Source organism: Pieris brassicae, chromosome 4, assembly GCF_905147105.1.
Source record: "Pieris brassicae chromosome 4, ilPieBrab1.1, whole genome shotgun sequence".
In the NCBI taxonomy this organism is placed as follows: Eukaryota; Metazoa; Arthropoda; class Insecta; order Lepidoptera; family Pieridae; genus Pieris; species Pieris brassicae.
Window position 1 is genome coordinate 9,042,812 of NC_059668.1, and position 17,699 is coordinate 9,060,510.

Here is a 17,699-nt window from a genome sequence, read left to right on the forward strand (position 1 = left end):
AATGTAAGTGCGTGCTCCTATTTCACCACGCCTCCTGCTGATGTCATGTGGAACATGGTGTTATGGTTGCAGCTCCTACGTTGTCTAATTAAAAAAAAAACCTCGCGATTAAGAAGAGTGGCGGAGAGTTGATAGCCAGTTCTTCTCTTCCGTTCTACGCCCTTGATTTGAGAACTGGCAGTAAATGTAAAATTAGAAGCATTTAATGTAAATTTCTTTTTTATTGACGTTCATAAGTGTACATTGTGTTACCAATATGAATAAGTGATATTAGACTTTTGACGTTTGACCTCTAAAGAGAAAAATACATTGCGCGAATTGCGTTTGGGTAGCTTATAGATTTGCGTTATGTATGAAGTGGACGGTTGGTGTTTGTTTAAAAAAAATGCACATTTTCATTAATTATTGAAGTTGAGTAGCGAAGATTTCCTATCTTAAAAATGGCGCGTAAGACACGCGTGTAGCGAAAGGTGACTTAGTCTAAAGGAATGGCCTTGATCTAAATCAACACAAACTTAGTGTTCATAAATTGGAATCCTCACGTAAACGTCAATTAAAGGAAATTGCTACAATTACTATTGTGTACATTAAACGGGATATGTTGTAACCGTTTAAGAACAAGTGTATTTATTTACGAGTCAACTCTTTGTGTGGAAAATCGTTAATGTATTTTCGTAAGAAATCGTATTTGATTTAAGGGTGTATAACTATATTATATATATATACCTCGAAATTTCAATAACAGCAATTTAAAAAAAATCTATATGTTATTGAATCATTTGCACTATTATTTGGATATTCATAATAGTTTGAATAGATTTTATTTTTCATTACCTGAAAAAGCATGTCTTATTATAGAAATGTTTCAATTTTCAATAAAGTAATACTGACTTGTTATGAGCGTCACTCGCGTAGTGATTGAGGCCGTCGTAGCGCGCGAGGGGCGTGGTGAGGTGCGCGGGGGGCGAGCGAGGCGGGGAGGGGGAGCGCTTCTCGCTCTCCCATTTTTTCTCGCTCTTGCGCGGCTTGCGCTGAATCTTGCGGTTCGCCGCTGATATTATTGACGAGACTATGTCCCGGGTGGACACGTCTTTGCCTAGAAGATTACAGGATTTATTATGTTAATAACGTTGTTGTTGATAAGACGTCATACATATTTCTGATATCGTATGTTAAAATATATTTGCGCATATTAGTAAATAAAATAATTGCAAGTACCTTCAATTTTCTTGACGTTGTGTATGAGGAGGTCCCTGGAAGGCGCAGGCGCAGGTGAGAGGGGGTCGGCGGAGGGGGGAGGCTCCGAGGGAGGACTGCCCTCTTCCTCCTCGAAGTACCACGTGTACTGAGGGGAAATATACTAATGTCAACCATGTGCGATATATTAAAACTTTAAACATATTCAATCATTAGTAAGGAATAAATACAGGAAACAGTTTTGTGTTAAGAAAATATTTATAAATCATTGTTATAAATTTTGCCTGAAACTAAGGAACGACCTAGCCTAAATCTTTATGAAAACAGTAAATTCCAAATGAAATAAACCACTCACATGAGTAAGAAAAGACTCAATGATCCGGCACTGACTGGACATGTCATTCACCATTGCCAACATATCATCGCTGGCTGCTCGCACGAGCGTCGGGCCGAACACAATCGCGAGGTTCCGCGCCTCCATTTTGTTGTATTGCGCCTGCGACGCCACTCGTCTCAAATGTTGAATAAGGTACTTTAGTGTTTCGTAGTGAGCTTCTGGTAGCGCTTGTACGAGGCGTTTTAGCTCGCGAGCGCGCTCGGTGGATCTGTCCGCAGCTGTAAGACATGATTTTGTTAGAAACACAAGGATTTTATGAGATATTTTTCTGATTTAAATTTTTCTGACGGTCAAAGCTCTATTTAATAATAATAATTAAGCCTTTACAAAAGTCACACACTTATAGAAAAATAATTATTTTTTGTTCCAAGGAATCTCCTGTAGAGTATATGCCTCCTCTAACCAGCTCCATCTCTCTTTCTTTTCCTTGGTGGTTTTCTATCTTGTTACCGTGTGTGCCATTTAGTACAAAGCACGGTTTAGACAACATTAGTTTCAACTTTCGTGTATAACATGCACCGTAGGACACAGCAACAAATATATCGTTATAATTCACGAGACTTAAAGTTCCAATGATAGAAATTATTGCTAATAACGAAGGGAGAATTCTATTATTTTGTAAAAAACCTACCTATAAACGCTGGATACATCTCAGCGGTAAGTAATGGGTCAGGCAGTCTTCGGAGGTATGCCTTCAAAAGACTCGAAGCGACGTGCACATCTGCCCATCGAGGGTCTCCTTCTGGTGGAGGTTCCCCCCTGTCCAAAGCAGCAGCAAGGGCTGCAACACCTGCTGCATTACCAGGCACTCTGTATACGCCTACTGTTCGAAGACCATAAGCCTGAAATTGTTAAATAAATGGTGAATTACTTATAGACCCCTAATGCAACCACTGTGTAACTCAAAGACAGGCTGTTAACTATTATCTGTGGCAAACAATATTTTGGTTAAAAAACACTTAGACATCAGCAAATAAAAATGATTCTCTTCAACAGCTTACCTCAACAGCTTCAGCAGGTAGCGTAACAGCGCGGGGTACTGTTGGATGACTGGGGTCTGAAGGGCACCGTTCTAGGGGAGCCCCGAGCCAACCTGTGACAGCAGGGGGAGCCGGGGGCCCAGCGGTTCCAGGATGCATTCGCCGAAGTTGCTTAGCCATGCGACCTTTCCACGTTTTGTTTTTGGGAGACGAGGGTAGTGTGGGCGTTGGTGGGCCTACCATTGATACTGAAAAAAAGTTATACATTTACACTACGGCTTTCTTGGTTCTGTTGGTTCAGGATGAACATTAGAAATTCTGCGAGTACCGCAGTGACAGATTTTTTATTACCTGTAGGTGATCTATTCCTTCCGATCTTCTTGTTCCTCTGTGGCGGGAGGGGAGATGAGCTGTCTGCGGGAGGGGTAGTCGTTGGGGCGGGAGGGGGAGCGGGCTCCGCGGGAGGCGGCTCGGCCGAGTGTCTGCGCAGCGCCGCCAGCCATCTTTGCGCATCTGCTGCACCTTCAGCCTGAAATAAAAAATAAACACATTATAATTATTAAAAAATCTTTATTTAAAAAATTAAGAATTTAGTAATCTCATAAGACCATTCTTAACCCTGCGTATTTACGGCGTAGGATTGGGGATTAAATGACTGAGGATTTTCCTAACAGATTATAAAATCAATATATTTTACTATAATTTATCACTATCGATTATAGCGTTATAAAATTGATTTACGAACGCAACAGTATTGATGTATATGAATTTGTAAACAAAAAATGAATCATACATTGCATTTAATAATAAGATACTGACTTGAAGCAATAATTCTGCACCAGCCGCTGTCGTGACCCGTACCACGTGTTTTCGCTTTGTATAGTCGTCTGCGAGTGCGGCCAGCGAATAGCGGACATCGAGAGCGTCGCGGGAGCTTTCTGCGTTTGCGCCTGCGCCGCTCACTGCACCGGGGCTCTAAAACGAAAGAAATGAGATGTAAACAACAAATTCTTTAATTATATATGAATTATAATTTTAATGCAATTAAGGAAGAAAAATATGAGTTGATAATTGCAGTTATTATTGAATCTCCATGTTTGTAATTGAGACTGGAAATTACATATTTGTAGGTACTTTATTAAGAACGAAAAAATCAATGGCGCTACAACCCTTTTTAGGTCTGGGCCTCAGATTTCTGTATCTGTTTCATGATCATCAATCTAATAAGCAAGCAAGCCTCATGTGTGTGACACACGCCGTCAACTTTTTTTTTTACAAATAAAACTAATCGAAACAGCTATTTCGAAATGCTATATTACTGATATTCTTTATTCATTCTTCAGTGAATCACGTAGACAGGCGCTTTTGATGTGCGTTTATTCAAAAGTTTTAGGTAAACAAGTCAGAAATGCAATACAGCTAGTACACTTTTCGTACTACTTTTCACTGAGTCAATATTCATCTAAAATTCTTTAACAAAGGCGCCCATTATAACTTTTGTGGGTTGCAACTTTCCAAAATGAACTGTGTCGAATTTTAACTTTGTTATATTAGTACGTGTGTACAGTGTAAAGTTTGATAATATATTTTTTAATGGAAGACCTCCCTGGTGCTCCAGTAGCTCCATTATAGATAATATGTATATATGTCGAGTGCTTTGCACAACAGTTAAGTATAGCATTAAACTTCAATGTTGTCTATTAGGAAATCTTTTTAAACTTATGATTATAAACAAAAATATAGCCCCAAAGGCCGTAAGGATAATTTTAAACGCAATTCGGCTTAATAACAAACGTCTCAGTTTGTCAGTCAGTTGTCGTCCGGCGGACGCACGCGCAATAAATTTCAATTTCATTCGAGATCATTCTGTTTAAAATCTAGACACCGGTCCTTGCCCTATAATTTTGCAAATTAGTGTACACTTCACCTTAACTAACGAAACGCTTTGACAATTGTTTGTATGTTATTTTTAAATCAGGAGGAATGTTATAGGCATTGCATTTGTAAACTTCTATTTTTATTGTTGTGACAGTAAACATAACTCAATTTTTTTTAGATTTACCTCAAGTGGGATGTTTTTGCTGCTCCCCTAGAGTTATTGGAGGAAGTCAGCAAGAGATTTTTACGAGAGTTACAGCATCAAAAAGAAAATAACATCTTTACTAAGGTAATAATAATAATAATATATTCAAGAATACGGTACAACAATATTATGGTGGCACAATCTAAACTTCGTATATTCTGCCACACATAATGGCGTGCAAAATTGTCTAACATAATTAAAGGGAAGAATTTTATATATTACTTTACAGAGTCATATCATAATAGTCAATTCTTATATTATTATTTTTTCACGTTATTAAAATATTATCAAATTAATTATGACGTTACGTATGAATAAATGGTAAGGATAACTAAAGAAAGTTAAGTTGATAAGTCATGGTTTTATGGAAATTACCTAAAATATAAGGATAGTTCGCAAGGTTGGAGAGGTCGCAAACAATCCAAAATAAACGCAAGCCACGCGGGCGAGGCTGCGGCCGGAAACTTTTATCTTAAGTTTTGTTATAGAACTATCAAATGCTTTTGTTATATCGGTTATATTAGTCTTATTTAAGGATCAAATATATGTACGAGTATATCAACAATGCTTCTACCTAAACCTAGTGAGAGAAACATTTAGAGATTTAAGGCTTACTGTTGCAGAACATTAAAAAGTGTTTTTAATTATCTATAGATTGATAAGTATGCATATATTTGTTATTGTAAGCTTTCAAATACAATTATACGGGTAATTTGTAATCGGCATATTGTCTGGAGCTTTCACCTTCTAATTATAGTAATAAATGTCTACACATTGTCAGAAACGAGCATCAAACAAGCATGACGGTTATTTATCGTGTCGAAAGCTCAGAGAAAGAGTTGAGAAAGTTGCATGAAATTAGATATTATTTTTCAGGATAGTGTCTGTTAGCACGCCATTGCAAAACAATTGAATATTGAATTTCATGATTTATGTTACGTCAAATTTGGGTTTGACTTTTGACTAGACAAATTTAATTTTACAGATTGTCATGTGTATCATCTATCACATTATATACAATGTAAATAGGACTTATATATAAATATTATAAAGTATTTGTCTTTTCACAATATTGCCCTTTTCAGGTTTACATACTACAGGCATTAAAAAGACGATCTTTGTGAGAGGCTGGTGCTTATACCTAACAGGACAAGTCCTCTGGTAGCAGGTCACACATGTTTAAGACAAAATAAATTAAGAGATTTACGATTCGCATAAGACCTTCTATTGTTAAATACTGACTTTTAATAGTGTACAGTTACAAATATGCACAAATAAATGTTTAATAGAATTTCTTTAAATATATTTATTAACAAGGTCTATCTACTACTATTTTGTATCCATATACAAACGTTGCAATGCATGAAAATACTTCCAAACACATAACAGAACAACCACAAAAAACTCCAAAAATCTAGCACAAAAATATGAAGCGAAGTCGTTAGTCGCAATCACGTGACTGTCAAAAATAAAGTCCTCAAGATGTCTGATATTAGTGTTGGCGAATATTGCGAAATTTTAAACAATTAACTGCGTAATTCACTGTTCCTAGTATTAATGTCTTCCGGGTTAAGGCGTATTTGGGTTACATACATAACGTATTGCGAACGAAAATAAGCATAAACAAGGGAGCGTGAGTAACTCTTTCAATACGAAATTCTGGAATCTGGTGTGTTCCCTAAAATCATTTTACTTTATAGCCAATGTAAGCTTCACCAGATACCACCAATTTTTGGTGCTACAATATTCAGTGAATCCATTTACGTCCTTAATATAGCTCGGGTAACTTAATATGACCCTAAATATCACTTTGATTTATGAACCGTCTGGTCCGAAAATGTATGATAATGAATGCGAAATACTTATTCACTATATGAAACTCATGTTTTTGAAGTGAAACTTCTTTATCGGCGTTAGACAAAAAATTTACCGTCACATTGGTTAAGCGTCACGTCTTCCCGTTACGCGCTATCTATTTCTTGTCCCTACCACGGTTGATTCGAAGCCATTAATAACAAAAATATATAATAACGATAACAATGATAATAATCATTTTATTACAATTAATGAGATTCTGTAATAATTGTATATGTATTTGTATTCATGTCTATGACTATGATAATAAAAGCCTTTTGTTAAACTTTATCTAATCAACTAATAACCAATTTCTATAAAGTTGCATATAGTAGATCATTTTTCGAAAAATAAGGTCATAAAGAAGATTCACTGTCTTACGTGTGTACACATAAATGTAAATGCGTGCGTGTAGTGTTTGTTTTTATCAAACTCATTCGCTTAATTTTATATATATTAAAATTTCACAAAAATTCGTCTACTATTGTAAGACGGCAAAATGTGTTAACGCTGAAATGAAGACAGGACAAATCATCAATTGTTAATTGATTTATATCTTATGACGAAGACTTACGTAACTTTATATACAGATATAGTTAGTTGCTGCCAGGATTAAGGTTACATAGGGACTAAACTTTTAAAATTTGTTTTACTTTTCTCTTTATCCATTTTTTAATTAGTATTATCCCTATTTTGGTTACGAATATTTTGTATTAAATATATTACTCGCATTTGTTGGTAGTTTAGATGTTATTATTGAATTTAAAATATTTTAAATCCCTAACCATGAAAACGTTTAAACATCAAGCGGAAACAATGACAGAAAAACGCCGCCTACGCACATAATCCAATATTGCAATGAGGATTTAGCTCATAAGATGCATTGTTTGCAATACTTTCCATTAAAATTTCAAATAAATATTTGTGCAATTTTATATGTCAATTGTCAATTTACACAACAGATATGTTTTATTTTGGATCTAAAGATTATGTCAAAATCACTAATAAATCCAACTATCTCTAAATGAATTCAAAGCTTTTTATTGTAAAAGACTTAACACAATAAACTAGTTTGAAACGAGACAATCAACACGTTTTTGATAAACGCCGTGAAATTAACAAAACACGCAATAATATCTCTTAAGAACATTTTAATATACGTGAAAAACGTAAGCAAGACAAGACCCGTGACACCAAAATAATGAAGATAAAAACCAACCTTAAATCAAAATTCATAAGACAAAGAGTACGTAAAATGCTGACAATGAAAAGTGCATATTTTAAAAGAAACTAATGTTAAATGTCAAGATAGTTAAGGCGGGACGGTGCTATCGAAGGAACAGCAGAATTTGTATAGTTTAGAAAGACAGAAAAGAAGATAAAGCTAATTGTTGATAATTAGTATGAAAATATGGTCTCTATCGTTTTTGTTTTATCAAGAACGGTTCACTTTATTTCTCGTACAGTCGACTTATACAAATAATATTCTAACACATAAATACAATAAATAAATCAGTTGCGCTACAACCTTGTTAGGTCTGGGCCTCAGATTTATGTATCTATTTCATGTCCATTTGTCAATCTACTCGCCAAGTCGACGATCATGCCTCACACACCCCGTCTCTTTTGGTCTAAGGCCAGCCGGTTTCCTCGCGATGTTGTCCTTCATCGCTCGAGCGAATGTTAAACGCACATAGAAACTCCATTGGTTGATCCGGGGATCGAACCTACGACCTCAAAGATGAGAGGCGCACGCTAAAGCCACTAGACCATCACTGCTCTCACACACTGTCACATTTAAAACGTTCTAAATATACCCAAGCACTATGCATCATATAATTTAAATCACAGATCGTAAGTCTTAGAAATACTAAAAGATTTTAACACATCACTTCCGATATAAAAAATGATCTCCATCTAGCAAGTCATAATTCAATTTGATTCGATACAATCTAAGTATTTTGATTATGTGAGAATAGTTATACTTCTTCTTGGCATTCGGCAATAGCCTCAATAGACCATTGATCACGAACGCTTTCTTGAACACGCTGGTGTTATATCAAAAGTTACGTCGTCAGTCTTTGCAGACCACCTTCAGGTCTATAAGTAAGGTTCAGTTGAACTTCGAACAACAATAGTCGTTTCATACAAACATATATTTTGCTATCAAATCAGTGATAACCGTAGTTTAGTCAACTATATTACGAAGACACTTTCCATTAAAAAAATAATCGCTCTTGACCCATTGGCGCAATTAGCAGGTCAGCCAGACTGACTCGCTATCGAAAAAGTGATGTAATTTGTACAAGAAAGGTGACTATTAGCAAATCCCCTATAAACTACTCGTTTCTATTCACAGTCAGTTCCTCATTAATACGCAACATTTATTGACAAAAGTTATTTAATATCCACGCATATTATTATCGCATTGCCAAAAGGCTTGCAAGTGCGTTGCCATCATTGTAAGACTTGGTATGCTCTTTTCTTGAATGACCGAAGTCTAATTGGATTTTTGAATCGAATTTTTGGCGTGACAAAAACTGCCTTAAGAAACGCTCAGTTGAGGAACGACGGACGTCGTATTTTGTATTCCGCCTTGACGTCCGATAGTAAAAACTCAGCTGCAGGTATTATTCCGAACAACTGCTCTAAAAACTCTCCAGTGTAGATGAGGCAGACTATGCAGAGAGAATCAGTGTTGGTCTAGTTGGCTTCGGGATGCTTCACCCTTTCACCCCTGAGGTCTTAGGTTCGCTCACCGGCTCTGGACCAATGGACTTTCTTTCAATGTGCAAGGATGAAGGAAAACATCGTGAGGACACCGGCTTCTTTTAGACCTGCACAGGCTGATCACCTACTTGCCTATTAGATTGACAAATGACCACGTAACAGATACAGAAATCCTAAAAAGGTTGTAACGCCACTTATTTATTTTTATTCAACTAAAAGATTCTCTTTCGACACAATATAAATTGTATCCCTTAAATGTACACTGGCATTTAGTAAAATAATTTATTCGTTCTGCCTTGATCGTGACTAAGAATATCATTATTTTAAAGCGTGCTAATTTCTAAAGTTCATCTCATTCGTGACTATTTCTATTCTCTTAATAATAAAAACGTGAAAGTCTTGTATTTTTGTCTAACATCTGAACGGATTCTGACGACAAAGTAATACCGTAAAGATAATCTTTATGCCTATGGGGAAAGCAAATTTCAATTAATTTTGTTATTAACTATCTCATTGATTAGTTTCAAGACTATGTATCCGCAATTACATAGAAAGTAGATAAAAAACGAAAAACAGATATGGCGAAATTGACCTCATAGTTGTCGGCAAACATCAACAAATAACACTTTTTGGGTCAATTCTCTAATAGAAGCTTATAATTATCAGAAATGGAGCGACGCAAGCGCAACATCAATCTTCATGTTATCATACCGACGCTATCATTATACACAATTAACTAAATGACATAAAATTTAATCAGATATTGGATTTAAATACGATCACAATGATTTGAGGCTTTGATGGAAAATATAAAGTATAGTTATAAAATAAATGCGTGCGAATGTTTTTATTAAATTATTTACGCATTAACGGTGATTTATATGGAAGCAGTGACGAATTGTAATTTTTTTATATATTTGCGTATTGTGCGCCTAAAATAAGATTCCTAATGAAAGACGTGTTACAATAAAATAACTTATTATATCAGTACCACAGTACATACCTGCACCATTTTTACAATCCACACATAATATTCACTCATCGAAGTTAAAGATCTCAAGGCAATACGATTTTCTGAGAATCAGAAATATTCCGATGCGTGCACAAATAAAAAGATGTTTACTCAACCGTAATGGCGATTGGAATAACTCACCAATATATCGGTGTACCAGAGTGTCATGGCTTGGCCGGTATCCATCCGCGTCAGAGCGAGTCGCGACAGCTCGTGGTCATTGTCAACGATTGGCATCCGCAACACGAAACAATTGTTTTCCACACTTCAATTTTTCACTCGATTTATCGATGACAAAAACCGGTAATCGCGCTATTTTTTTTAGGTTAGAGAGAAAAGGAGCGACGAACGGACGGGCGGCGCGCACGCACGTCTGCAGGACTGTGCGCTCTGTCGATCGTCAGCAGAGAAAGTGATCCCGCGCAGACTCCGCGGCGTCTGCCAAATCGGCGTTTTCACGGTTTTGATTGTTTTTTCCAGATAAATGGTTTGTTACAATGGGGACATAATCGCGGCGCCATTATCGCTTGTCACAAGTCTGTGCCGCTTTCTGAGCTGCGGCTGTGTTTTTTACACGGAAGTGGTAATTGTGTGAGCAATAAACAGATCGAACTCGGTTACAGCATGCGCGATTCTTACAACATCAGCGCGACCATAAACACGTAACACACTTTTTACGATTCACGTTTGTCATCAACGGTTCATTAATATTGCTCGTAAAATTTAGAAGCGTTCGAAAATTGATTTCTTAATTGTCCTTAGTTATAATCGATGATCAAAATGATAATCCGTGCGATAAACGCATCTCAGCGGAACCCGATTCGATATGCTTTCCAGTTCACTTGGTACTTCACAGTTTTAAATTTATAGTGTTTTTCAAATTGTAATCTACAGCCTGTATTAATGGAGCTTTCACTTATTTGATAACATAAAAACCTAAAAATTTCCTTTAAACAATCTATGCCAAAGAGAAAATGTGACAAACATTCGTTCCAAAAAAGATGAATCGTACTGCCAACAAGTTCTGAGAAATAATTATAAATCTACTGTTTTAATATCTTATAACACACTTTATTACGGGGACGCGTAATTGGAGATTTACGGGTCAAAAATTTTTAAAAAGATTTATTGGTGCGTAATTTTAGTAAGTTCAATGAACACGTTTGTCGGTATAAGATTAAATTTGTCGAGTGATTGCTTCCGTACTAGTATTTTCTTTGACAGAAGTTAATTGGGAGGTTTTCGCACTTTCCGCTTCGGGAAATAGACCGTATAGAATTGTTCACCCGTTAAACATTGGGGCGTTAACCGACCGCTCCCGACCGATCAACACTTATCTAGGCCCAATATGCTATTTATATATTTAATTTTAAGAAGAAACGTACAGGAAATTAACATAATTTTCGTCAACCATACGTCAGTATAACACAAAACGAACATATCGAATTTCTATATAATGTGTAAAATAATACACAAATTCTATCCGAACAACACATTTTTGCTTCCGTTTACTTCCACGGAGCTTCTTAGGCTGTCCATATGAAAATCTATTGTCTTCATTTATTTACGGCATTATTAAGGTGCATAAATATGTATTAGTCCTAATCCACTAAATAATATGATTTGATAAAATGGTTATCAAACCATATATTATTTACACCATACAAATTACGAATTAGGGCGAAAATATAATAAGCATTTGTTTTAGAATTAATCTTCTGTCCATGGATACATTGCTAGAATTTTCTTACTCTTAAAGATTTTGTAGTCGATTATAGAAACCGCCAAAGATCTTTCAGTTGCTGATAATTTTAGGAGGCGAATATAATTCCTATTACATAATGAAGATTAAAATTTAGATTGAATAATGATTAAATCGAAGTGCATTAAGCGTTTTAAGTGAAAGTGAGCTTCCATTGACATCACAATTGATTGATCACTATCTTATTTTGTGACGTCTCGTGTGATTTATGACGAAATCAGCGAATTATTCTGACATTATTCTGTACGCACTCTATAAATAAAATTTATTTCCGTCAGATTTACATACATTTACGTAATGTAATAGGTATTACAATTTTTACGACTAACGTGACTAAGTGTCGAATAAACAATAGTTACGATGATTCACGGTTTTAAGCTGTTTATGCAAAATATACTTAGTATTCGTCTAGTATACTACTTATTTATATTTCTAGTTCTTAGTTAACTACTGAATAAAATAACAATTTCACCTAAGCGTCCTGAAATTAAGGCGCGGTATCACTTCTGGGCATTGTTAGTTTTTCATATATAAAAAAGCTTAGGTTAGTAAAAGACTGAAAAGGCAGATAGAAAACTAGCTTGAAGATAAACTAATTTAAACAACCGTTAACGCTCAAAAAACGACTCTGAGTACGGCTGTGTTTAACCATCCAAGCAAAAGAAGAATTAGTATGCACACATTGATCGCGTTTCTATTATCTAACGGCTATTATAATAAGAATTGACTGTGGTTTCGAAAGCTGTGGTTTGGTATCAAGTAGGCATTGTCTTAGTCATTACAGAAGACTTTTTATACGTATTATTAAATTAAGTGTGGGTGGTATAAGCTTTATTTGGCAACATTGAGTCACACTTATGTAAGACTTTGAAAGCTGTAAGCTTTAACTAGCCAGTGAAACAGAGCTTTTATTGTAAATTATTTTATATAAATAAACAATTTCCAATTTCGTTAACAGGTATTAGATTCATTATTTTGTTAACAAATAGATACCAACTTCAGGAAATAGATGGCGTTGATATACATTTCAACAGACACGACTTATAATATGAAATAGTTTTCCATCAACATCATATCGCCGACCACGAACCCGTTACATATGATACAATAGAAATATATGTATATCCGTCCAAGAAGTTGTATTGAAATGTTTTCGCGTAAACCAAAGACAAACTATTATATTACAACTGAAACTATAATTTGCATTGACGCATGCGGTATTTTAACAGACGAATAACATTCTTAAAATGATTGCCTTCCTTAAACAGATTAAAAAATATATATTTGGAATTTGACTTAAAAAAAAATTATTTTCGTGAATCATAATAATTAATATTAATATGATAACGTAATAATATGTTCATCACATTTATATAAAATAATATAACTGACTTTCTGATATGATTGATAATGTAACGCCATTATGTGTGGCAAAATATGAGAATTTTAGCTTCAACCACCATTATATCTTTGTACCATATAATTTCAAATAAAATATTATTATTTTAGTACATATGAATAAAATATATTTTAATCGATTTTGCATGCTTTTAATAGCATTTTGACGTCATACAAAATAGCAATCCAATCAAAAATAAGTTAAAAATATCCTTTGTGAATTCGGTAATTGACTGTGAAATTAAATCGAACTAGATTTCTTTATTAAACCGATACATTCAGTTGATTTGAATTGGAACCGGGTCAGCATAGCCTGACGAAATTTTTCTTCGACTTGAACATTTGGTATACTTGCATTTAACTGGAGAATAATGACATAGAAAAACTTGCAAGTTTATTCTAGACATCAGTTGATAAAGTGATGAGATTTTAAATGACATGTACAGTCCCTTCACACGTTATGGATTTATAAATTGACTTCCAGTAAACGGCACGGTCCCCTTTAACGAATTTTCGTATTACGCGATTTCAGTCCCCTGTATAACACGGGAATTCCCCATATTACACACGTTATATTTATCTACTGTGACATTTGTAATAATGTGCGCACTTATTTCGTTCATAGCATAGCTTTTTTTCTTTAAATCCCTATTAACGAGAAAAGTTAAACGTGAATCATACGAACATAACGCGTTATATGGGGACATACAAACGCGTTATGCGAGAATACGCATAAAACGAGTTTCCTATTATGAGGAACTAAATGAATTAATATAAATATTTTGACATTGTACGTACGTACATGTGGAGCTCATTGTGTCCTTTGAAATTCTATAACCCATACTATGTACCACTTCCTAAGCTACTATAGACTTATATATCAGTTAACAGTCTGACAATATTGTATTAAATACTAACTAAATATCTTTTACAACTATATAGGATTATTTAATTAACGAATTATATAAAAAAGGTTCGTATCTCAATCTCGTTTGACCTTGGTAGCACTTTGTAAAAAAGCTCTAGAATTTGATTGATGTTTATATGTATCCCTTTCACGAACAGTCGTCGACTCAGGTGAAAATGCTCTTGCGGGCTCTTGGTAATTGCCGAGTTATGTAAAATATGTATAAAAATCATATTTTCAGACGTTGAAAAAGTCCTAATAGATCACAAGCTATTGAAACTGTTCATTGTTATGAATATCATCATCATCTTATTATAGTAAAATGATTTTCATTTCGTAATATGTTCCACTCATCCCAGATATGTTACGTCAGCATGACGTCACGACTACATTTGGGTCAGTCTTTATTAGAAGTCGTGTTTACAACCTAAATCCGTTTTAATCGTGTTGATATTGTAAACGAAATAATTAACTAAGATAGACTTTGATGACTTTATAACTATCAAATTCGAACTAAAAATATATTAATAACACGTGAAACTTTCCTCTTCGGTTTAAATATCGATTTAGGTCTGGGCCTCAGATTTCTGCATCTGTTTCATGATCATTTATCAATCTAATAGGCAAGTAGATGATCAGCCTCCTGTGCCTGACACACGACGTCGACTGTTTGGGCCTAAGGCAAGCCGGTGCCCTCATGAAGTTATCCATTCGAACGAATGCGCAATTAGAAAGGAAGTGCACAGCCTGGGATCGAACCTACGACCTCAGGGATAAGGGATGAGAGCCACACGCTGAATCCACTTGGCCAACGCTGCTCTATATTGCATAGATACTTAACAAAATCGCAATATTATGCGAAAATGTAACTCAGTTTTTTTCTATAAACAATTATTTATACATTTGTAATAATATACGCAAAGATTACACTGTCAGAAGCTTTAACAAGATACTTTGCTTTCTATCCCGTGCGTAATGTTATCCTCCAGTAATGTGATAGTAATACTATTAACCTATTTTACACTATTCAAGCAAGGAATTATGGAAGCCAATTTTTTATATACTTAAAGGAATTCACAATACGTTAAATGTTGTATTCCTCAATGAATCCTAATTATTTAAGTTATAAATAAGTAGTGACTTCATATATCTTCTTAACCTGTTTCACCCTAGTGAAGCGTCTATTGTTACAGATTCTCAACAAAGCTCTTGACCCGGCTTTAAAACTTTATTTAAAAGCCCTGACATGTAGATTTTTTTAAAGTTTAAATAGATTTTCTATTTCCATTATAATATATATGTACACTGAAAGAGAATCACCAAGAATAGAGACCAGGAGAATTATTCTGGAGATGGTCAAGACCCTTAAAAGGTTGTAGCGCCACTGGATGATGTTGTGTATATGGTTCTTGTGTGGCGAGGTAGCTTTTGAACAAACAAAATATGTACTGTAAATACTATTAAGTAAGGTGTTTATTTAGACCATAAGTTTTGATAATTACCAATAGCTTAACTGTTCTTATTATTATGAAATTATGATATTAATAATGACATTTGCATACCTATATTATATATGGCTGAATGTGTGGAATTCCGGTATTTGTTACCATAGTTAAATAAAATATATGGGAATAACATCGTAATTATCTTGACCAATATATTTTTGTCATACAGGAGCCGGACTAGTATCTGCAGCGGACGTCGAACGACGAAGGAAGGGTCGGTCGTTCCACAACTAACCGTTTTTAAGGCAGTTTTTGCTGCGTACAACCACTGTGTGGAACCAGCTGCCCACTGAAGTATTACCGAACCAGACTTAGGGTCTTACAAGAAAAGAGTGTAACAATTCCAATTCAGCCCAAAAAAACCCTTAAACTTTGTAAATACCTGGTACATATTTTTTAGACAATCAAACTATCACTTTAATTACATCAACCTTTCAAAATAAACCGAAATTTGAGACGCCAAAAAATCTAATCTAATCGAAGCAAATTTGATTATGGACAATTTTAATAATTTTAACATTGTTCGGCATCTTATTAAAAACTACATAAAATAAATCTATTTCTCACAATAACCATTCCAAGAACAATCGGTCAAACATCAATCGCCTTGCAATTATTGTTTATGAACAAAATATTACATCAGTTGTCAGCTAATGACGTATAATTTCGCACATGGTGTAATCTCGCGTCTATTTCTACGTAGCGTGGGGGCATTGACCTCGGCAGCGTGCGCGGGCGCAGACAGCTGATTCTAGGATAACTGACCGACAGGCAACTGCAGTTATCTCGATTGTATACCTGCCTACTTATACCCTATTTAGGGATAATGTTGAGGAAGTATTGATATAAGGGGATACGAATCTGATACAGGCTATTTATATTTTTTAATTAACGTACATATATACGCACGTAGAAATCAAATAGTTATATTTTTAATCGATATACAAAGAGCAGTATGTTTGTATTTTTTATATAGAACTATTAGCCTTCTTAGATTAGATTAAATTAAGATACACTTTCAATGCCGAAGGGTTCGCGAGTGCGTTCCCGGCCTTTAAGAGTTGGTACGCTGCTTTCGTGAAGGACCCTAAGTCGATATACTTCAGAGGGAAGCTGGTTCCACATATGGGTGGTGCGCGGCAGAAACTGCTTAAAAAAACCCTCAGTTGTGAAACGACATGATCGTTGAATGGGTAAAGTACAGTAATTACATCAAAAGCGGTTTAATATTGACATATTAATTACTAATACAAATGACATTACAACCCGAACAAATAGTTAAACTTTAACATTAATTTGTCTAAAAGTAGTTTTCGGAAGTAAAATCTCAATTTAAAGACAACAAGAACACGTAATGTTAATAGCACAAATTAATTGTAACTTCCTGAATAAACACTGAGCCATTTACAATACGCATAATATACAAAGAGTTCGCAAAATGCAGCCACTCAGTCTGGGTGCGCAGGCGCACAAGTGCGGCCATGTGTTCCCCATCTCATTGCGTACACTTAGCTCAGTGTTTTGTATCATTAGGGCTAGTCCATTGAGTTAAAACTACTATTATACTCTTAACTACTACTTACTGCTATATATTTTCTCGATTCATTGAACTTTTGAAATATACATATGTATTAAGTATTAAAAATATGTTGCGTAGTAAACAAGCAATTGAAATATTAACTTTAATACTATATAGTTATATATTCTAGAAACACCATGAGTCACAAGTCATAAAATTTCTATATTTTAGATCGCAATTAACCGGTTAAAATTTAAGAGACGATAGATTTTGTATTTGTATTAAGGGGACCGATTGAGCGATATTTTTTCTTTGGTTTTAATTTTTAATTGATATATGAAACCATTAAAATTAA

General features: G+C 34.9%; 1 protein-coding gene across 11 annotated transcripts in view; it reads right to left on the bottom strand.

The window, feature by feature from the left end:
- LOC123707975 (rho GTPase-activating protein 21) overlaps positions 1-17,699 on the bottom strand; it is a 311,024-nt gene that overhangs the window by 3,784 nt on the left and 289,541 nt on the right. For all 11 annotated transcript variants that reach the window (XM_045658357.1, XM_045658350.1, XM_045658353.1 and 8 more), the window contains 7 exons: positions 3,394-3,549; positions 2,926-3,103; positions 2,596-2,822; positions 2,226-2,436; positions 1,553-1,812; positions 1,219-1,345; positions 892-1,096 (listed from right to left, as the gene is read on the bottom strand). In XM_045658357.1, the coding sequence (XP_045514313.1) occupies positions 892-1,096; positions 1,219-1,345; positions 1,553-1,812; positions 2,226-2,436; positions 2,596-2,822; positions 2,926-3,103; positions 3,394-3,549 (1,364 nt within the window). The remainder of the gene's footprint in view (positions 1-891; positions 1,097-1,218; positions 1,346-1,552; positions 1,813-2,225; positions 2,437-2,595; positions 2,823-2,925; positions 3,104-3,393; positions 3,550-17,699) is intronic.